Consider the following 22435-nt stretch of genomic DNA (forward strand, 5'->3'; position numbering starts at 1 on the left):
TATTTCACTTATTATTGAACAAATTTATCTATCAAGTTTTTATTAAATTTTAACCATCCCATAATCAATAATAAAAACCTTACCATCGACATTCTTTTAATAAATAGTTTACTAAAAGTACTCAATATTTTTTACACGCATGGCAAAAAATATCTGCAGTTACACATTATATTCCCCTATTAATGAAGTTGAATAGCAGGTATCACAAATTGAAATTATTCAAATATAGTTATACTTAATTTTTGGTACAGACTAAATAGACTAGGACAGAGTCTTTAAATACTTATAGACCATGTGTGTGGACTATAATATATAAATTGTTTATTTATCAATAAAACATTGTTATTATATTAATGTTTGTTTAAAACTTAATATTTGAATGAATACTCACGGATACTTCCAGAGATCTGTTAGTATATATAAAATTCGCAAATACACCTTTTCAATAACCGTGCAAGCACGGAACTAACTTTCATCTAATGGAACTGGTACAGAGAATTACTAGCCATGTATCCATTGTGATCCTTATTTTCGCTCAATAAAAATGTACTTACAACTACAAAATCACTTTTAAGCTCACTCTAATTTTGTCATGGGAGAGAAGGACTCTTTCTGTTTTTCTTTTTTGTTTTTTTCTCTAAGGAATTTTTGATTTGCAATGACAAACATAAAAGCAATTACTTGTCCTTGAACTCTACATTTTTATTTCCACCACCATCAAACTAAAGGCAGAAGGAAAAATACGAGTAGCAAAAGTACAATTGACATTACTTCTGTTAGAATTAGAATAAAATTGAATCAGAAATGTTATTTTTTTTCATTTTTTTTTTTCTGATACATCACAATGAATTCTAATCAATCAATAGGATCATATGAATCCCAATGAATTTCTTACAGGTAAATATCAGAAAGAAGAGGGGCTGTAGGATCTTATATTGTGTAAAGTGAAATACTTAGGTGTCATCATTGACCTGAATGGAGATCTGTATTTTGAATTTTAAGGCTCCAGAAAACAAAAGGTTAGGGAAGGAACCAAGTTAGGTGTGCAACATACGTTATCCTGGCGTGGCATAGGAATAATCAGCCAAACGTCATGGTGTTTCGATTATATCATTTTCACAGAACTTCCATGATCCATCGTCTTGCCTCTTCATAGCATACTTGACTTTGTAAGAGCTGCAATCAATCAATGAAAAAAGATAAGTTAATAAGCATATTACTAACACTATGCAGTGCTTGATTGTTGTTACTAAGGAAAACAAATAACAGAAACGGATAGTCAGGCAGTTAGGCATCTTACAGATAATAGTTAGGATTCTTTTGCCGAGAACCGTCAATGAGTTCAGCTGCTTCCTCTAAGAGAGCTTCTATTTCTGCCATGTCAGCTCCATTTCCATCTGATAGAATGTCAGCTCGAATGATGGATAACTTGAGCAAAAGAAATCTCCAGTAACAAGATCTTTCTTTTGCAGCAGTGGCCAAACCGTTCCACTGGCAAGGATAACAACACGAATTAATTCTTTTCTTGAGTTACATGACTTTGTATTCGTTATAATTCCATTCTATTATTATATTCACAAACTACCAAATACATGTCACAAGTCAAAAGCAATCAAGAAAATATATGGGTGGGGCTTGATGATTTTACAGTGAAGTAGTTCACTGAATGCCGAGATGAATTATTGAACAATACCAAGTTCAAATGGCACTTGACCACATAAAAAAGAGGTTAAAGCCACATCATGAACTACCTGAGCAAGCATTGATTCGTCAAGAACTTGAGCTAGGCAATTAACTTCATGGCTAGGTCCCAAAGCTTCAGCTTTGATTGTTTGCCATTGCCTAACAATGGTTTCTGCTTCTTCCACAGGCATTGGCCTTCTGGAAATATTAATAGATGAAGACGAGGTACTGGTAGTATGTAAATCATGATTTCGAGCACCTGATTGCTGCAACAAATGTATCTTAAACATCGAAATGATCCTCTTCAGTTTGTTGGTCACAGTACTTTCCCTAATATAAGCGGGGCGTACAGGGTTGTCAGCTGAATCTGCGGTCCAATTAATGTTACCATTTGCTTTAGTAAAAGCCGAATGAGAACCAATAAGAGTCTTGCTTACGCCAATTCCTGACAACTTAATGGAAGCAAATGCAATACAACCCAATGCAGTAAAGTATGTTATTCTTCCAAATATGTGTCCTTGAGGGAAGTAACCATGCCAAATTCCTGAACTGCGATGACTACCAAGGTTCCTTTTCACTTGAACTGGTGGCTCAATAGGATTGCTTACATTTTCATTTCTACCTGATAGCAATGAACTCCGTAAATCAGTAGGAGTCAGCTGCTTGACAGCAAACCCTACAGTAGGAGAAGAGCTCATGTATGAGCGAGATTCCTCAACATCTCTTCGTTCCAAGGAACCAGATGAGGACAGAGGTCTATGACATATAGTGGGCAACATTTGTTGAGCTCCTCCTTTAGAATTCTTGCTTCCAGAAAATTTCTGCTGAGCATTAAAGAAATGGCCCTACAGAAATGGTCATCAATAAACATTAATTTTCAAAATCAAAGTGAGAAATAGTTATTGCCTACTATAACTGATCTCACCAAAGCTGGAGAACAATCTTTAGTATCCGGAAATAATGCAAGCACTGAATCCTTCAGCCAAATTTCCTGCACAAGTTCAGCAAGTGGTCTGATATAAGAAATAAAAAAAGGCTGAGATTTTATCACAGCCTCAAGATGAAGGATATAACGCAAGACTTGAAGCATTAAAGATAAGCTGCTATATCACGTAGAAACTTAAAATCCATAAAGATTTTTCTATAGCCAAAAACATTTCTGTTAAAACGAGCTTCTTCAACGTAAAAACAAAACAATTAAATAAATGAACATCAGTACACCATTTGAATTCTAGGATAAACATTATATGAGCATAAATTGCTCCAAAATACACTACTCTTTGAAATCTAAGTCATAGCTAACATGTCCCAACAGCAACAAAAACAATAATAAACATGGTAACAAGAAAAATACCAATGATGGGTTTACAGCAGAAGCATCCATTATTGCCTTCCCCAAGACTGAATTATTTTTGGGATTTGAGTTTAACTCAAGTTGTTTAAGCTTTTCAACCACCTCAGCCTCCGTGCACTACAATTTAAGACAAAAGTAGAGACAAATAATGCTGCAGATACTCCAAGGACAAATTGGGGAGGGAGGAAAAAATAATTGCTGCTGGAAACCAAGATTCAAAATGTACCTGACCAAGTAGTAATAAGCAAAAAGATTCCTCAAATTTCAAATCAATACCCTCTGAAACTATCAAACATTCGCATATTCCTTTTGCTTTGTTAATCTGCATAATATTAACAGTTCAAAATAAACAATTAATATCAAGATGAAATTCAGAAAGACACTGTTTGAAAATGTATGCCATGAAAACAGTATTTATGAAATATGGACTATAACAGGAGAATTATATGCCTACAAGATTCAGAGAGGGTATTACCAACTCTTTTTGCTTGCTGGAAAACCCAATTGCCATATGAGCTTTAAAAACTCTATAGAAACAATTAGAATCTATTACTGCCTTTAGATTCTGTGATTCAATCGTCTTCTTATTCTTCCTCATCATGGCTAAGTTATCCCAAGGAAGAAGATCAACAATCTCTTTCGCCAGCAAACTGTCAAATGCTTGGCACAGAAAGGAAGGCCAGTCCTGTACTTGGCATGAAGCTTCAACATCAAGACCCTGCCTGAGCAATTCCCGCAAAGCCGAAATTGCACCTCGTCTTCTATCAACATTTTCAGGAGCATGTGGCATGCTAAGTAGTTCCAAGGTGCAGGCTGGCGCAAGCCCTTCAAGAGATTCTTCAATCTAGAAACCATGACAAGCATCCTCAGGATTGTGTTCCATGCCTAATATAGAGACATAATGTGATAACTCAAATAGAAAAGAAGTTGATGCTTCAGGGGTGGTTTCGATTGTTTCATAAAAGAGAATCATTTTGTTTTTCAAAATATCTCAGGAAACAGCCAAAATGTGACTTTTCTTCAAAACTAAGTTGAACCACCACTGCTACGGAATGGTATATTGGCCAGTAAAAAGAGTATGACACAAAGGAGGGAGAATGAAATTAAAACAGAATTGATAGAGTAATAAAGTCACTATAAACAAATAAGGATGCGAGTTACTAAATATTTATATTATTGTATTGTCTGATTGTGCCTAGGTTGGTTAAAAGTTGACCAGAAGTCTCTATTTTTAAAGCTTCTTCAATTATAGTAAGCAATAACAACGTAATATTGAAATGCAAATAATCGTTTTCACTATATATGCACTGAATAATTCTCAGAAAACTCATACAGAAAGAAAAGTTAGGAGTGACATTTTTTTCATTTGTTGACTTTAATGATCTTTACTCTTTTCTGTTGAATGAAAGGGTAGGTTTTACAACCCAATCTTTCACTCATAAAATATTGACTTAAAAATATTTAGTGAATAAAGACTTCTAAAAAAATTACCTGATATAGCAGTGTTATTTTCGAAAGAGATGGTTTACTTCTTAGAAGACTCTGAGCACGAGCAAGAGCTTCGAAACCCTGAGATACTTTTTTCTTCTCAAAGCCAATCTTCGCAACTGCACACTTCAAGAAATCACCAATGGTAAAGAAAGGGTAAACACTGCAACAAATTCAGGGAGTAATTATTCAACCTATCTGTCCACATGTCTTACCTCAGCTAGCGCCATAGAAAGAATCATATCATCAGTATATGGCTTGGCATTTTGGTGCTGAAGATTTGTCTGTCCTATCTCTAGCACAAGCTTTGATTCTCCAACCTGAATAACAGGAATATAAAAGTAATGGTCATAAGCCGTGCAAGTGAACCATTAGAACAAGAAAAAATCAAAGAAAAACTATTCACATGCCAGGGGTACCTCTTGAAGAAGGCAAAGAGCACCAGGCAACCAAGACCATGGAATTCGAAGTGAGGATTTAGGGGGAATCTTTTCCCTCAGGTTGCCAGCATATTCTGGCTCAAAAAGAAGCTTATCCCTAACATCCATCAGAAGATCCTGCAAAGCGAAATTAGACAAGAGCAACAACCAACATTCGATACAGTTAATTAATTGGTATGCAAGTCAAAGGCCAAATTTGGCACAAATTTACAATCAGCTAATCACAGAGCATAACCGGTCCACACCTGACGAGCTGCAACAACATCAACTGTGTAACCTTCATCAATTTCTGCAGTTTTCAAACCCATAACTGCCTTAACTATTTCATCTTTCTCTGCCCGATCAGGAACACCAATGAGCTGCAAGATGACATAACTGGGTGATCAATGGTGAAGTATAAATCTTAAGAAAAGTGAAACAAAAATAGAACAGGATTTTGCTATACAAGAAAGATAGCAAAATATTTATCAGTCTAGAAGTAAGCCTGAAATTATAAAAAATCGTCCTAACTGCATAAAATTTCCAATCCGACCCCCAACACCTTCACTAAATGGAAAACAAAAATACAGTTACCCACCACTTCCAATGTACCATAATTGCAGATAAGCTAGGCTCCGCACGCAAGTCTAATAGTAAGTGCGTTTAGATAACCGCCAAAATTTATTCTAGTCCCAAAAATCATATCCAAAAATTGAAAAAGTAGAAAGAATTATTTGTTGCTTTCACTGTCATTGTGGAATCGGAATCAATTATGAAAGAATTTAATCTGATATAAATTCCCACTGCAATTCACGCATCAAACCAATACTTGAATTAGTGGTTTAGCTATCGTCATCCTCTACTGAGAACTTGAAGACATTTTCAGTTTCAGAAAACATTTTTATTCATAATTTTCATTTTCATACATAATTACAAAAATGTTACGCTGCCGTTACTTTATTTAGCATTTTAAAATACTTGCATTAAAAAATTGATTCATGTATCGTTAAACAGAATAAATATTATAAAAATATACAACACTTTCTAAATGGAAACCCACAACAAGATTCTTCCTTGACCTTACAATTATATTCGTCAAGTGAAAATTAAACAAATTAAAAAAAATGAAAAACAAAAGGCACACAATACGACAAGCGCAGTAAGCTCTATCACCTGATAGCACGAAACAGGAATTTCAATTCCAACGCTGGATTTCGTCTGCGCATTGTCGACAACGCGAGTATCAGCCGACTTCAACTTCCTCCTCTCGAGCAAAACATCATTCTTCCCCGCACGCGACGAAACGCAAAACGACGCCGAATTCACTTCGCTGTGAGAACCGGCGAGCGAAACCTTGTGGTCACAAAAGCCGATGCGAGCAATGCCGCGGAGAGAGGGAGCGATCGCAGCCGCGCAAGTGAACGCCATGAGCTCACACTCATTCCCTGACCTAAAACCCTAAGCGGCGAAAAGCGCTTAAATCAGCTTCAACGACGCGCGTTCCCTTCGAATTGGAACTCAGAGGAACGCATTGCGCGAGGTGGAATCGGTGGTTCGGGAATGGAATTGGTAGAGAAACAGAAAACGTGAGAACCAAGTGATGAGTGTGGAAAACGCTGGAAAAAAGAAGGGAGCGAAAATGTAACGGAAAATCAAGAAAAAAAGAAATGGGAGTTAGGAATATTTTCAGGGAAATTATAACATGAAAATTTAGAACATAAATGTGATAAGTGGAAATTTCTGGTGTTTCTCATAGATATATCACCGATTGAGCTATATTTTTGGGATTTAATTTAACCTAATGGTTCTGACATGCGCTATATATTAATTATTAATGATTAATTATATGTATAAATAAATTAAATAAAGATGTCACATTGGACTTAATTATTTAATGTTGCAATATTTTAATTAAAAAGTATAAACTACGCTTCGTTTATTTTTTGTGTTTTATCTATTAATTTAAGAAAGCAATAAAATTACTACTTAAAAAAATATTTTGTTACTTCTTCATATGAATTACTCATGTGATGTGAAAACAATATTTAAACATGTTATTTTACTATTAATTGAAAATTATTTACACCTATAAAACTATGCACGGGGTTCATAATATAATTCAAGAGATTTGCGCGTTTTAATTATTGATGAAAAAAATATTTCAAGAAATTATTCTTAATATTTGTGCAGTTTTAACAGTCTTGTTATGTAAAATAAAAGTACTAATAGTCTTAAAAAAAATTAAAGAAGATATAAGAGTGATAGAAGTAATTTCCAATTTAAATATGATAAGTTGAAACATTATGTATGATCAAAGTTTACATATTAAAAAAATGACGTTAATTATTTCCAAAATGTTGTAGAAAAGTGTAATTTTGGTAATGTTATTGTTTGATAATAATTTCTCTTACGATAAGATGGGTTATAATATGTTTTAAACAATTAATAAAGTTATTATAGACAATAACGCCTTGTTTTAACTAAATTTTATATGATATGTTATTTTTAAGGCTTTACTTTAAATTTTTATTTAAATATAAAATATTTTTAAATTTAAATTTTTCATAATTTTTTGTTTTACTTGTATTTATAGTTCTTATCATAAAAAAATATTTTATTACTTTTTATTAATATCAAAAAATATGTTTTAATCATATGACTCGGCATCTTAAATTTCAAAACCTTGAAGATTTGTTGGACTCAAATTTTAGAAATAATCTTTTTTTTTAGAGATAATCTTAAACTTCAAAATTTAGAAATAATTTCTTTTAAATCTAACTTAAAAATAAGACGTCTGTTTGTAAAGAAATCTATAAATTTTATTATCTTGATCTAAAAAATTACAATTTACAATTATTTTTCAGTGTATTTTCATTTTTATCTTTATAACACTAATTCATATAATTATTATACGAGTAAATTAATACTCTTAACAGTATCTTCAAACTTAATTACTCTCATTTTTTTTATATATATATTATACTGAAATTACTTCGTGTTCCACAACCTCTTCTATCATTTTCTAAATTTATTTGTCTAGGTTCATCTACAATGACACGTGGATCTATTTATGTTCAACATGTATTGAATAATAACCTAAAACATGTTCTTTACTTTTCGAAATAAGAACTTTAATCTAATATTTTTTCTTTAAAGCGGTTTCTAATATTATATACGTAATATTAATCTTAGGATTTTTCTCAACATGTTTTTCCATAAACATTAAAAGAGTACAAAAATATAAGGTATAACTTAACTTTCACAAAAAGTTATATATATATATATATATATATATATATATATATATATATATATATATATATATAATAATAATAATAATAATAATAATAAGGGTTAAATATGTTTTTGGTCCCTTAATTTTCAATGAATTTTGGAATTAGTCTATTTTGAAACTTTGAACCAATTTAGTCCTTCATCTTTTGAAATACGTGGATTTAGTCCTTTTAATCAAATTTTGTTAAATTTATTTGACATTTTAAGCGTGTTTCATAATAGTATTTGACTTAATATTAAAGCAAAAATTTGATTAAAATGACTGAATCCATGTATTCCAAAAGATGAAGGACTAAATTGGTCCAAAGTTTCAAAATAGACTAATTTCAAAATTCACAAAAAGTTAAGGGACCAAAAACATATTTAAATTACGTGAACGTCGGCAAACCGAAAAAATCATATTTAAAATTTAGAATGAATATATATATATATATATATATATATATATATATATATATATTAAAAATAAAATAAAATAAATATGACTATAATTTTTTCTATGTTTAAATAAATCGATACATACCAATATTATAATTTAAATTATAAATATGTATAAATTAAATTATAATTAAAGAGCATGTTTGTTTTTTATTGGAAGAAAAAAATCAGTTTTAATAAAAATAAATGAATTTATTACATTAATATCATTCCATTGTTTATGATTGTATTTTCTTATTTCTTTTGTCCAAAACAAGTTTAGAATGCAAATGTTCTAATAATAACAAATGAAATGAGGTGATACATGAAAATATGGTTAGTATCAAAATCATTTACGTAAATCTCTTTTGATAAAAAAATTGAATATTTTAAATATTGATAACTATTATTAAATTATAAGCACCTAAAAGATAGTTAAAAACAAAAATAATTTTTATGGGTTTATTGTTTTATTAACAATCGGGTTATTACGAGATTATTTGTTAATGTTTAATCTCATGTTCGAGATATACCTTGCCATGAAAGTGTGTGTTAGGAATTATACAATGATTAAATATAAGACTAATTTACATTATATAAGTGGGTGTAAGCCTCATCTTATAAACTGATTTTGTGAGATTGATTTAAGAATAAAGTTCACTTCTTAAATTGGTATCAGAGTCATAGTTAGAATATATTTTAACAAGATTTGTTGTTTGTTGGATACTATCGGATGTCTAGTCCCATGTCGAGATATATATACCTTGACGTAAGGGGTGTGTTGGAAGGCTCATATCAACAAAGATAAGGTCAATTCACAAATATATAAGTAGGTGCAAACTTAACCTTACAAGTCAATTTTATGTGGTTGAGTTAGGCTTAAAGTCCACTTTCTAACATTAACATGTCTTAATTTGTTTTTATATCTTATTTGTGAATGTATAACGAGTTTTGGTGGTGTATTGATGTTGTGTGAGAAACCCTGTATAGACAGGGGATGATTGTTGATAGATTGTGTGTGTCTCATAGCAAAAGGTGAAGTCTTAGGCTTTTGGTGAGCTGTGTATACCATATCAGTATCTAGTGGTGAATAGGAAGGGTTTAGTGAATGACTGGTAAACTCCATGTGGTGGTTCAACTGGTGAACTTTGCTAGTAAGTCTCTGAGAGAGCAGTGGGGAGTGAATTATGTTCATAAGACTCTAGGAGTAGTAAAGAGTTCTAACTCTTGTGGTGAACGAATGGAATGGGAGGTAAGCTACGTTCGTGAGTTGAAGTTGGAAACCTGATATTTGTTTAGTTTTTAGAAAGCGAAGGGCTCTAAACTCTATAAGAGGGTCTAACATTGGGAAATAGCTTATCATGTGTCTTGTGTGAACTTGTTAGAGAGAGATCCTTAAGTTGGAGATAACATATGTGTTTATATGATGGTTGTTTGAGTTTATGATTTTTATTTAAAAAAATATTTTCAAAGTTATAATATAATGAAAATTGTTGTCATTATAATGATTGTATACGTAATTCTCCCTTTCATATTGGTGGTTGTGATTGTGGTTGTGGTTGGCACCTATGATGATTGTATTTTAATGCATAAGCATATAATAGTACAAGTATAAGTACCCAAAAAGATGCATGTTATGAGAGTTATAGAGACAATTGTCTTAGTCATTTTTTTAAAGAATTTATTTTTTATTGTTAGTTTGATAATTTTATATTTTTCAAACAAGATGTGCATTTTTTGTTGTAGTACTTGGTGAATAAAGATGTTTTTATTTTTGTTAGTAGTAGTATCATAATTTATGTTATATTTTCACAGTAAATAAGAGACAATATTATTTTAGCATCACTGTATCGGAGTCTTATAATTTTATCCAACAAAAATCATAAATACATATTTGTAATTGTTATTTAAAATTTCATTCTTTTAAAAACTTTTTTTGTATGGTTTTTAAATAAGTTTACACAAAACTACAATACGTAATTTTTTTTATTAAAACTATTTTTTTTCTTCTAAAAAAATAGTTCAAACAATTGAACCTATTATCAATTTCATTTTTAATAAATTTTCAAAAAGTTTATTACTCTTAATAGTGATTTTAGTATCTTTCTTATTTCATTTTATTCACGTTTTTTAAACTGTCAGTTTAATATTTGAGCAAACAATGTTTTCAAAGATGAACGTGAGGAAAAAAGAATGAATTTGAGAGAATATACAAGAAAAAATAAAGTTGTTTTTTTTAAGGATAAAAAAGGAAAATCAAAGAGATTTAAAGATAAAATTCGTAAATGATATAATGTCCGTGATACATAACAAAAATGTTTAAATAGATATAAGGGTTAGATTTCAATTTTATCCTATAATTAAAATTAATATAAAAAATTTGTAATTATTATTATTATTACTAGTGTAAAGACAGGCGTTACTGTGTATATACATTTGTTGAATATGAATGATATTATATTAATAGTTGATGATATTGTAATGTTATTAAGTTAATAAACAAAATAAAATTAGATTTATTAAAAGTAAAGTGAAATGTATGGAGAAAATATGAAAAAATAACTATTAATGAATAAGAAAGAAAAGAAAAGAAAGGAGATAAATAAATAATTTTATAAAAATTTGTAAAAGTAACAATTAATTTTTAAAAATTTAACAAATAATTGGTGAAATTGGAATTATGAAATGTGAATACAAAAAAGAAAATCTCTTTATAATTATAGATAATATAATAATAATAATTATTATTAATTACCAGAATCTTTAATTATAATTTTTATTATTATCATTATTTTTTTAATAGTTTTAATTTCACAATAATATTATTACTATTAAAATTTAAAAAAAGAATTTTGTACTGAAGTAAAAATATAGATGCCAAACTATTTTCTCTCCTCATCTCTTCATTTATAGAAAGACGAGAATATTCAATTTTCTCTCAAATCCTTTAGCACAGATAATTTCTACTTCGTGAAAGTAAAAGAGTTAGTCTATCCTCGTGCCAAAAGCAAACATAAGAGCATAAATAACTTTTCTATTTTATTTTATTATTAGCTAAAATAGTTTATGTAATTATAAATTAACATTTTAGTAATGTTTTTCGATTCTAAACTAAAACCTATACATAACTATACTTATTTAACTAAATTATTTTATTAGAAGTTACATGAAAAACATGTTTCAAGGATTTTTTTTTTCTTTTCAAAAGAACAAAATATCGATTAAACAAAATAAAATAAAATGTGCAATTTGTTCTTGCGCAGGAATACACCCACCAAAAACGAAGTTCCCCTGTTCCCGCGTGTAACAGAGCATAGCAGGAGCAGAGGCAGAAGAGACCACTGAAGAAGCGAACGAACTTGACCCTTTAATGGCGCGAGGGAAGGCTAAGAAGAAGGAAGAAGAAGACACTGAAGTCATAAACCCAGAAACGTTGGAGCGCAAGAAGCTCAAATCCTTGGCCTTTTCCAACAACATTCTCTCGGAGACCCCTGCTAGCAGTTCCGTTCTACTCAAACCTTCCTCCGTCGTGGCCAAGCACCACGGCAAAGACATCATCAAGAAGTCTCAGAGGAAGAGCAGCAGGTATCTCTTCTCTTTCCCGGGGCTAATTGCTCCCCTTGCTGGTGGCAAGATCGGTGACCTTAAGGATTTGGGAACCAAAAACCCTGTTCTCTACCTCGATTTCCCCCAGGTGGGTTTTTGATCTGGTGTTTGTGATTTTGAATACAAGTTGGGGTTTTGTGGGGTTGGCTTGGTTTTGCGTTTCAGGAACTGGGTTGAGGAATCTGGAATTGTTTTTTTACTTAATGTAATTTGGGTCTCGTTTAGTTTGATAGAATGTGTTTTATTTTGGGAAACAGTGAAGACAGGAAACAATAAAAAGTTTAAGCGAGGATCTTTTTTACTATTTGCCATATGAACATTTGGAAACAAAAATAAAGTGAAAGCTGAGTTGTATTTTTGTAATAAAAAGTGAAGATAGTAAATAAACGAAGTGAACATTTTCTCAAACTAAACATGATTGCAAGTGTAACTCTGGTTGTTTCAACTGTTGCTTTGGTATTCTCCTGGTCTTGATGGGCTTATTTGGAGAAATGTTAAGGAAGGGGATTTATCATGAACCTGTGAACATGAAGCTTATATGCTTGAATGACTGTTAGTCATAGTGGATTTGGTGTATGCGAATGGCAGCTCATAAGCAGAAGTTAAGGACAACCTTTAAAGAAAACCTTAGTAAAGTTTTAAGGGCTCTACCAATCATTGTTCTTGCTATTAGTGACTGTATCGACTGAAACCATAACATGATAATTCCGGGACTAATAACAGACGAATGTTATCAGACATAGAATACTCAACGATCTAAGGAAAAGTAGTAATAAGTAGAGTAGGAAGAATTTAAGAGAAAAGTTAGAGAGAAGAGTGTATACTTTAGATACAAATTACCTCATCCCCTCCTTCCCTCTATCACCTCTTAATTCTCACTAAGACTCACCTCATGCATTCTCTTCACTTGGGTGTAGCTGCCTTGACCTACAAGTTCTTACCCGGCCCTAGTTTCTTGCCTCTCATATCTTATTGCATTGCATCTGACTAACTCAGCTGAACTTAAGTGGCTAGTTGTTGTAGTTCACAAGTCTGGTTCAGCATCATTATTATTGATAACCGGTTGGGTGAAAATCTTGTTGATGAGAGTGGAAATCAAGAGAGGAAGTGTCTTCTTTTATACATCTATCATTTTTTCTTTCAAATTTTGGAGCATTTTAAGACTTTTGATTTGGTACTGTGTTTTTTATTGGTAACTGACAAGATGCATTTTCACTTTCACTTTTCAGGGTCAAATGAAGCTATTTGGGACCATTGTATATCCAAAGAACAGATACTTGACTCTACAGTTCCCTAAAGGTGGAAAGAGTGTAATGTGTGAGGACTATTTTGATAACATGGTTGGTTTTTTTATCCTCCCTGGTTGCTTTTTTTTTTTTTTTTTTTTTTGCTTTTTAGATATTGATTATTGTTTAATTACAAGGAAACTTATAAATGCTTAGTCAAAGAAGTTCCTTGTGCATACTGGCCTATCATACCCTTTTCATTTCATAATTTTATATTGGGTAATTGGGGTATAGTAAACATACTTTCTTTCTTGTTACATTCTTGATATCTGAAGGCAGGGGCTCCAAAGAATTCATATTATGGATGATGGATGAAAAAATGCATTGACTTTTTAAAAACAAACTTGAGTTAGTGCTGTCATAATTCCCATTTCATGCATAACGCAGTTTTAATTCCTGCATTTATGATATTAGAGTTAATGTTCATAGCGGATCCATTTCTCTTTTGAAATATAATTGTGTCTATATATCTATCAACACATGTATTCTTCCCTTTTTGTGTCTTCTTTTGACTTCTTGTAGGTATAAGAATAAAAATTTTATGCATTTCCTTTTTCTTCTTCATTTACTCATTTGTATCTTCTAGAATTGCACCTTTTGGGTACGTATGTTCCTCATCAGAAATATCTTGATTTTATTAGATTGTATTTTCGGATGCATGGTGGATTGGGAAGAAAGAGGAAAACCCTGAAGAAGCCAAACTGGATTTTCCTAAGGAATTCTATGAGGTTAGAAGTTGTTACAATATAATAGTTGTCTGATCATAAGAAGCAACTCTTGTTTTCCTTGTTTGGCCTGAAGAGAAAATGGAGTCCATTTTTGTTATCTACTCTGCAAATGATCTATTTCAGGGTCATCAAGCTGAATATGACTTTAAAGGGGGTGCCGGTGCAGGTGCAGCTTCTGTAGTCAATCAAGGGGTTCCTAGAACCAGGATTCAACATGCAGAACCAGAGTCACCAAAGACACCCTCTGAAAATGAATTGTCTGAGAGTGAAATAAATTTAGAAGATATAAAGGAATCGGGTCCATCCCGGCACTCAACAAGAACTGCAGGAAAATCATATAAGTATTAGCCTCTTCTATATTGATTTACGCAACCTGTGCAATTTACAGCTACAAAGTTACAAGAAGAATTGCTGTGTTATGTTAAGCAAGCATTATTTGCCCAAAAATTCAGTTTCTGTTTTTGTTTGATCATTCTAATATCTGACACGAGTAAAACTTGTAGCAAATCTTGACTGAAATTTCTATTCATTTAGTTCTTTTGTTGGACCAGATTTGCTGAGATTTCGTCCGGTGATGATTCTGGTGAAAACAGCCCTGACCTTTCTGATCATGAAGAGAAAGTGGAAGAAGTTGATACTGCTGTAAACAATCATAATAGCTCAAATATCCTTATTCAGTCTAGTATACCCTTAAAATTGTGGGTGAAAAATCTTATATGTGTTTTTTCAAGCAATTATATAAACCTCGTCCTTGTATTTTGATATCATTTCCAAGGCTATACCAAACTAGCCCATATGCTTTAATAGTTGGTTGGATGGTTGTGTTCAACTTTAGTTTTCCTTTTGATCACCTGGCCACCTGGAATTGGTAAGTCGATTGATCTTAATATATTTTATATTATCATTGAGTTTGTATTTTATATTCCTTAATTCACAGATACAGAAAAAAACTGTAGTTTTTGACCTTGATAATGAGGATGATGCACCGGTACATCCACTCAAACAGGAAAATAATGAGTCTGTGTCTCAATCTGCTTCAGTCAGTGCATCTACTAAAGTTAAGTCCAGTAATCGTGGTTCACTTGTCCAGGCTACTATATCCACATTATTCAAGAAAGTGGAAGAAAATGTAAGCTTTTGAAACTGTTTGAATCAGACCCAGCACTACTAGCTTCGAAGAACAATGTTAAATTGTTTGTTCATCCCTTATTCATTTTATAAATATATAATATTTGTATGCATGCATTAGTCCCCCAGTTAATAAATTCCTCTGTAGAAGGTCCGAAGGGGCTGAGTTAGAGAGACCCAACTCTGTTGTAACTTGCAATTGGAGTTTGTTCTGGGGATAGAGGTCTCTCAAGTTTCCCTGAGTTGTATCTTATACTTTCCTCTGGAGGAATTCTTTCCAAGAGTGTCATAGCTAAGATTCACACTGTCTTACATTCTTTTTCTTTCTTCACCCACACCTAGTTAGCTGTACCAGTACCTTACAAGTCAATATTAGGTTCCTCTTATTTCATAATATAAACGTACTAAAATTATGGTAAAATAGCATATAAGATGTGTGATGATGCTTTGAAGTTGTATGTTTACTATCTATGGGATGGGTTATTTTGATCTCTTGCTAGTCATTAGGCTACGATACTATTTGATCTTGTATTGGAGGTTTAAACTGAAATCCTGCTTTTTACCATGGGGTCCAACATTCTTCAAATGCTTTCTCCTTTTGATATAGTTTTACTGTTATTTTTAAGAAGATTCAATGACGTACCTACTTACTATATTGGGGCATTGTAATTATTCTGGGTATAGATATCGGTGGGACTGAGATTAATATAAATGCATTCAATATGAACTGATGATTTTTTGATGCATTGCCAATATTTGATAAACCTTACACTCTGGATGAGGTGGTAGAAAGTTAGGGAGTGGAAAAGGATAAAATGGAAGAAAATTAGAAAGGAAAGTGAGATGATTTTATTTGTTATTAATAACATTTTACTGCTTTTAATATTATTTATTATTATTATTATTATTATTATTATTATTATTATAATAGAAAAATGGAAAAAAAACCACACATGATTGATTATGTACACGAAAAAGACAACAAAATACATATTTTGTGCACATGAGATTATGCAATCGATTATATGCATGCAAATCTTTACTCATTGGTGGGAAAAAGGATTTCATCCGGTCCCTTTTCTTTTTTTCTTCACAAATCAGCTGATCCAAACCACTAGAATCATCTCTAATCCACTTTATCTTCCATCTGTTGCTGCAGTAGAGGGTGAGTTGTGCTTAAAGTCCACTTCTTAAAATGGGATCAAAGTCATTTAGAGCATATCCTAGTTAGGTTTATTGTTCGTTGGGCCTATAGCGTCCTCCACTATCATACCACCTCAAATATCTAGTTCTACGTCCGAGATTATATACTTCAACATGAGAAGATATTTTAGAGATCTCACATCAATGATATATGAGAGCAATTTGCAGTATATAACCAATAGGAATAAAATCTAAAGTTTCCTAAAATATTTCGACAATACTTATCATGATAAAATATAAAATTATTATATAAATAATGCTTTTTATTCAATATTTTTTATGTGGTTAGGTTGGGTCAAGTTCATCGAGTTTGAAATTCATGAACCTGTTACCTATCCCAATTCTAATTGGGTGTACTAAATAAAACCAACCTAAGTCACAAAAATGTAGTTGAGTTGGGCGGTTTCTCAGAGTTGGGTGCAACCTGCTTACACCCCTGTTAATCATAACAAAAGAGCTAATAGTTAGATGTATTTACTTTGGTCATATCACAATATCTCCCCCATTTTAATATGTTCAAGAATTATTAATATATTTTTACAACACATGCTAGAATGCCACAAAATATTAGTCCTGTTCAAATGAAGTATTTGATCTATATAATTGCTTAATATTTGATATAGCCTTAAGGGTATAGAGGAAAAGATAGATCTAACATAATTTGATTCCTATTTAAAGTATTGGATTTGTATTCCAAATGTTTTAAATTTCTAAATACATAATGGAAAATTTGATGATAATCCTTGGATAGGAATGTCAAACATGCGTAAATTTATAAAATCATAGTAGGAAATTGGAGGATAATGGTTGGGTATGATAGGAATCTAGGAATGCCAAACATTTATCGGTACAAACTGGTACTTTTCCATTTTTGGAATATCTGGCCTCACAGCTTATGTTGCAATACATATACATATCAGTGCGCAGTGCTTCTAAGTGGGAATGGGTGTTGTTGGTTTCCTGCTTATTTGTTTTAAGTAAAGTCTGAACAGAATGTTAGTTTGTTTGTGAAGCCAACACGTGGTCAGTTATGGTTAGCCGAGTTCAAGATTGGGTCCACTTTGGACTGGCCAAAACCTGTCAATAATAACTGGTTGAACTCGCTGATTTACACAATCTGGTTTGCTTTTAGATTTTCTTGGATAAAAGAGCTGTTTGCTCTGCATTCAAGATGTGCTAGATGGAAGTATTTAAAAAGAATGAACTTTGAGTGGCTAAACCATCACACGCACATACGTTGTTGCATGAGGATTGTTTCTATGGCTCTTCATCCAGTTCAACCAAGCAATTTAAATGGTTGAACCAGAACCAGAAGTATTGCCAGTCCACTGTCTGGCATGGTTTATAAATGCTGCTTTTAATAATCTCTTGTAAACTTTGAAACTTAAATTAAGAGCTTGGGTTGAGCCACTGGCATTTTGCAACTTATGTTGCTTTGGGAATCTTCCCATTCTGTCCCAAATTTGTTAAACAACACCTGTTATCAAATGGCTGTGATTATGCAAAATAATAACTTTCGCATCATTGACTGAGCTATTGTTATTTGTGTGATCTCTTTGATTAATCCTTTCTAAGAATAGAAAAATGGTTCATGGTTATCTAAATCTACGAAGTACTTCTTCATGACTTAGGAGACCCTAATTTTAAATGATTTTACCTTTTTAATATAAACTGTTCTGAATCATATATATCATGCCTGGTATGGCTAAACACTGGTCAAATTGATTCTTACAAAAATCTTATATTTTTCAGAAGACTACAAGAAATTCAAGGAAATCTCCATCATCAAAAGGTTTTACTTTCCTAGTTTCTTTTACATTATCACAGGCAATATTATGATAATTGAATAACAAAAATTATTGGTGTTTTTCAGCTTCTGGCCAAAAGTTGCAGCCTGCTGGTTCAAAACGAAAGATTGATCTGGTTGAATTTTCTTTTTTCTGAATTTATTGAATCCCTTTCTCCTCCTCAACTGGGAATAAGAATCTTCCTTAATTGGTTATAATCATTTCATATTGAAATAGGATACATGCTGAGTTATTGCCTATTGTTGTAGGATGAAGGACCCAAGAAAAGGGGAAGAAAGGCCAAGGACAAAACTACTGGTGAGTATTCTTCCTTTTTACTACATGTCTTCTAATGATAACTCATTAAATTTATCAGCTGTTAGAGACATCATTTGATTACATTAAATAGGAAGGTATGATTTGATAGAAAAATCTTTCCATTATTACATATTGATTTTGTTCCTTATTGTTGTATCTTTTCTTCATTATAAATTATAATACTCGTGTTAATACAACACATCAAATTTATCATGTTCTTCTCAGTTTTTCTCTTCTCAACATGGTACAAGAGTCTTATCATTTTCTATAACCTATTTTTGTCACTAATCCTTTCAACATGGTATCAAGAGCCTAATGAGAAGGAACCAAAATTTGTGTTTTCCTTGTGAGGTGTAAAGCTTAAAAACCATGTGTGTTGTTCTGTTACTGTTTTTTTCTTCTTAAACTGTTCATGACGGATACACTGTTCACTGTCTGCAACTTTTTTCTGGCTAGCTTTTTCTAGGTGGCATAATTGTTCATCGTAGATGTTTTCTCGGCGAGTATTTTTAGTGTGCTTGCTTGTTCTGGCAGGAATATGCCACCACTAGTATTGCCTTGCTTTGTAATAACTGTTTTTGTTCTCCAACCGTCATCGTGCCCTCTGAGCATTGTTTGCTCCCTAGCAGTCAGTCATCGCATTTTGTTTTTTGGTAGCTACTGTGTCCTCCGAGCATTCTCTTCCGCAGTTGTCGTGTCCTTTGAGCATTTTTGTTTTCTGGTAGTTGTCGTGCCCTCCGATAATTTTACTTTTTAGCAGCCGTGGTGTCTTCTAAGTAGTTTTTGTTTTCCGGCATTTGTTGTGATCTGTGACTATTTTTAACAGGCTCGTTTCATACAGTACATATGCTCCAATTCGAGGAAAAGTATTAGAGATATAATTTGATTATGTTAAAGATATGATTTGATTACATTGAATCGGGAGATACAATATGATTTCATAGAAAAATATTTATAAAATCAAATCATATCTTCCTATTTAATGTAATCAATCATATTTCTAACATAATCAAATCATATCTTTGACCCTCTTCTCAGGTTGGAAGTTATGTACAATATGAAACAAACTTGTTACAAGTGTCATCAATAAAAGAACTCTTGAAAGACTTAGTTAACATGTCAACAACTAGTAGGTTGCTGAAGGTGCCAAAGTAAATAATGGCAAAGCTAGAATATACTTTCCGGAATTGACTTTCTCTATGCGAAAGTGACCATCAATCTTTAATATGCTTCGTCCAATCAAATCATATATTTAACATAGGCAATATTGAAGGTTGGATTTGTCCAAGGAAGAGATTTTGGTTCCAAAGAGAGGCTAAAAGAATTGGCAATCTTTTCAATTTGCATTTGTTTGGTTGGAAAGAAATGTTACAAATTTCGCTAGTCTATTGTCACCTTTGGAACAGAGTTCTCCAAAGGTCTTTTTAAGAGGTTGTCTTTGGCAGGTCTTTCAATGTGATTATTGTTGTATTGTAATACGTGTTTCACGTGCTTAGTCTCTTGCTATCTTCTTTCTCAGTAAATTCTTTGTTCAACAAAAATAATCAATTTGTTAGCAATATAATGATTGAGTAATGATAAGTTCTAGATTAATATTTTAAATAATCATTGATTTAAGACTTTGTATTGTAGTTAGAGTTTCATTTTGACGTGGGCCCGGTTGATGCTGTCGAACTGATATATCATTACGCTTGCTTTGTGATGGGATTCTGCCAGCATATAATGAAATCAATGGAGGAAACGAAGGATTATTTCATGATTTTCTAATTGTTGTAGTGTCTGTCTAAATGTTGTAGATAATTTATATCCAGCTACATTCTTTTTCATATAACTACCAATATCCATTTAAAGCTGGTCTTAAAAAGAAGCTGTTGCATAACTAGAACTTCGGCAAACTTACCATGCATGTTAATTTTCCAGGTAAGAATATCAAGGCGAAAACAAAGCAATCCGGTGTAAGTTTTTTTTTTTTTTTTTTTTAATCTCATTCTTGAAACTCCATAGCTTTTAGTGATTGAATTTTCTTTAACCCGGCTACTGATTGGGAAGTAATTTTCCAACCCTTTATCCATTTTTTCAAGGGATCAGCTTTGCTTTCAAAATTGGTAGCACTAATTTGTCTTCTCACTGTTTATTTGCAATTGCTTTCACTATTTAAACTTATGTACTTCAATATAGGCTTCTTGGATCACTCCTGGTCTGATTTGTACAAATATTGAAGTCAATATCATTGTTCAATTTCATCCCCTGATAATTCTATACTTCCGTTTTATTTATTTTTTCCTTTTTCACGTATCATTGGTTTCACCAGAGATATTCCAATTTTAGACTGGCATTGGTTTGTGCCATAAGCGTATAAGTATCCATATAGTTCCATTGATATTTTCATCTGGTATCTCTGAAATTTGAATGAGCATCAATCACCCCAATATGATCACTTGATGCTCTGAAATATCTTAACAAATAGGAAACTTGGCATCAGTTTTACAGATCTCTTTGAACCACTAGTTTCATATTTACATGATAATGTAGGATGAAGATGATGATAACATTGAAGAATTTTCAAATGCTTCACAGGTATTTTCCTAACCTTACACATGCCTCTACTCACATGGATGCATGTACCTGCACAATCTTATAGTTTCATAAAAGGCATGGGCCTATCTATATAACTTTTGTGCTTATAATATTCTTTTTTCAGGATAATGGAAGTGATGAAGACTGGACTGCTTGACCATAATCTAAGTTGCGGTTGCCAGGCACAAGAAATGACAAGGCAAGGTCATGCAAGTGATGTGATGATACCCTTTATTTCTGTCACTAAGAGCGTGACAACTTGGATTTGCCTACCATATGGTTTTGATAGAATTATGAGAATAGGTATAATACCAATACCATGAGGTTATGAGGAAGAGAGAATAAAATATGTTTAATGTATAACTGTTGAAAGTGATGTCATTTAACTCTTTATCTCAGTTGGGAGTCATTTGATATATTCCAATCAATTTTAAAGTGATGTCATTAGTAGTAGATTTTGACAAATTATTTTTTGTCATTAGTAAATTCACATAATTATTTTAACGTGATTAGGGAGAATCTATGTAAAATCAAACTCACATGTTTTATTGACTTTTGAAAGGAACTTGATGGGAATAAAAAAATGAATGAGTGAACCAGGTTGGTTCCCTGTTCTTGACTTGAATTAAGAAATGATTTTAGAATTGATGACTGACCTCAGTTTGTACACAATTTTCTCACTTCATAACCCTTGTTTCTTTTTTTTCCATCAAGAATCAATTAAGAATAAACTTTTGAAAAATTATGAGTAAAATTTGTTAAAATGCGAATATTTTTTAGAAAGTTGTTAAACACAAATATATTGATTTCAATGTTAAAGAAAATAAAATATGTTGTATTAATATAATTATTTCTGCTAGTATCACATGTATGTTTACTTTTATTTTAATGTCATGTTCATGAAAAAATGAATTTATCATGGTGCTTTGCTCTATCTTTTGCCCAAATCATTGAAGAGTTAACTATAATTGTCCACAAAGAGTTAAAAATTTGAAAAAAAATGGAGATGGACTCTTTTATTCAAATGTCATTTTGAAAGCTTCATATAATAATTTAATCATATGGTCACTTCCTCAGTAAGCCAAAGTTTAATAAACAGTGTCTTACCTAAATCAGAAACCCATCAATTTTTAGCATTGTTCTTATA

The 22435-nt window shown here is 31.9% G+C and overlaps 2 protein-coding genes across 5 annotated transcripts; one reads left to right on the forward strand and one right to left on the reverse strand.

Moving 5' to 3' along the window:
* Window positions 1-747: 747 nt before the first annotated feature.
* On the reverse strand, window positions 748-6704 carry PARC6 (plastid division protein). 2 transcript variants are annotated; one of them, XM_028069265.2, is made up of 12 exons: window positions 6118-6704; window positions 5211-5324; window positions 4945-5082; window positions 4741-4845; window positions 4529-4651; window positions 3513-3881; window positions 3264-3359; window positions 3038-3154; window positions 2609-2674; window positions 1752-2528; window positions 1301-1491; window positions 748-1176 (listed from the first exon to the last, which is right to left on the reverse strand). In XM_028069265.2, the coding sequence occupies exons 1-12, from the start codon at window positions 6370-6372 to the stop codon at window positions 1092-1094; spliced, it is 2436 nt and encodes an 811-aa protein (XP_027925066.2). In that variant the 5' UTR covers window positions 6373-6704; the 3' UTR covers window positions 748-1091. The 2 variants fall into 2 exon arrangements, with proteins under 2 accessions (XP_027925066.2, XP_085527951.1); XM_085671825.1 differs by lacking the exon at window positions 6118-6704 and adding an exon at window positions 5543-5757.
* Window positions 6705-11904: 5200 nt separating this feature from the next.
* Window positions 11905-21706, forward strand: RHL1 (root hair initiation protein root hairless 1 (RHL1)). 3 transcript variants are annotated; one of them, XM_028069235.2, is made up of 12 exons: window positions 11906-12349; window positions 13491-13601; window positions 14189-14275; window positions 14399-14616; window positions 14827-14939; window positions 15217-15404; window positions 18359-18398; window positions 18480-18529; window positions 18663-18711; window positions 20632-20666; window positions 21244-21288; window positions 21413-21706. In XM_028069235.2, the coding sequence occupies exons 1-12, from the start codon at window positions 12026-12028 to the stop codon at window positions 21443-21445; spliced, it is 1293 nt and encodes a 430-aa protein (XP_027925036.2). In that variant the 5' UTR covers window positions 11906-12025; the 3' UTR covers window positions 21446-21706. The 3 variants fall into 3 exon arrangements, with proteins under 3 accessions (XP_027925037.2, XP_085527932.1, XP_027925036.2); XM_028069236.2 differs by lacking the exon at window positions 20632-20666 and having other exon boundaries at window positions 11905-12349; XM_085671806.1 differs by lacking the exons at window positions 20632-20666; window positions 21244-21288; window positions 21413-21706 and adding an exon at window positions 20344-20579 and having other exon boundaries at window positions 11905-12349.
* Window positions 21707-22435: the final 729 nt, after the last annotated feature.

Source organism: Vigna unguiculata, chromosome 4, assembly GCF_037176805.1.
Source record: "Vigna unguiculata cultivar grain cowpea cultivar isolate G323 ecotype 2 chromosome 4, ASM3717680v1, whole genome shotgun sequence".
Classification (NCBI taxonomy): Eukaryota; Viridiplantae; Streptophyta; class Magnoliopsida; order Fabales; family Fabaceae; genus Vigna; species Vigna unguiculata.

What these genes read in the sequence shown, in the direction of transcription:
- PARC6 (XM_028069265.2), bottom strand. Translation starts at nt 6,372, where the DNA reads ATGGCGTTCACTTGCGCGGCTGCGATCGCTCCCTCTCTCCGCGGCATT. An exon ending in TTCCTGTTTCGTGCTATCAG is followed by an intron (nt 5,325 to 6,117) that starts GTGATAGAGCTT and finishes GTCATCTTGCAG; the next exon opens with CTCATTGGTGTTCCTGATCG. An exon ending in CTGCTGTAAACCCATCATTG is followed by an intron (nt 2,675 to 3,037) that starts GTATTTTTCTTG and finishes GAACTTGTGCAG; the next exon opens with GAAATTTGGCTGAAGGATTC.
- RHL1 (XM_028069235.2), top strand. Translation starts at nt 12,026, where the DNA reads ATGGCGCGAGGGAAGGCTAAGAAGAAGGAAGAAGAAGACACTGAAGTC. An exon ending in TTCCTAAGGAATTCTATGAG is followed by an intron (nt 14,276 to 14,398) that starts GTTAGAAGTTGT and finishes GATCTATTTCAG; the next exon opens with GGTCATCAAGCTGAATATGA. An exon ending in GGCCAAGGACAAAACTACTG is followed by an intron (nt 18,712 to 20,631) that starts GTGAGTATTCTT and finishes TTAATTTTCCAG; the next exon opens with GTAAGAATATCAAGGCGAAA.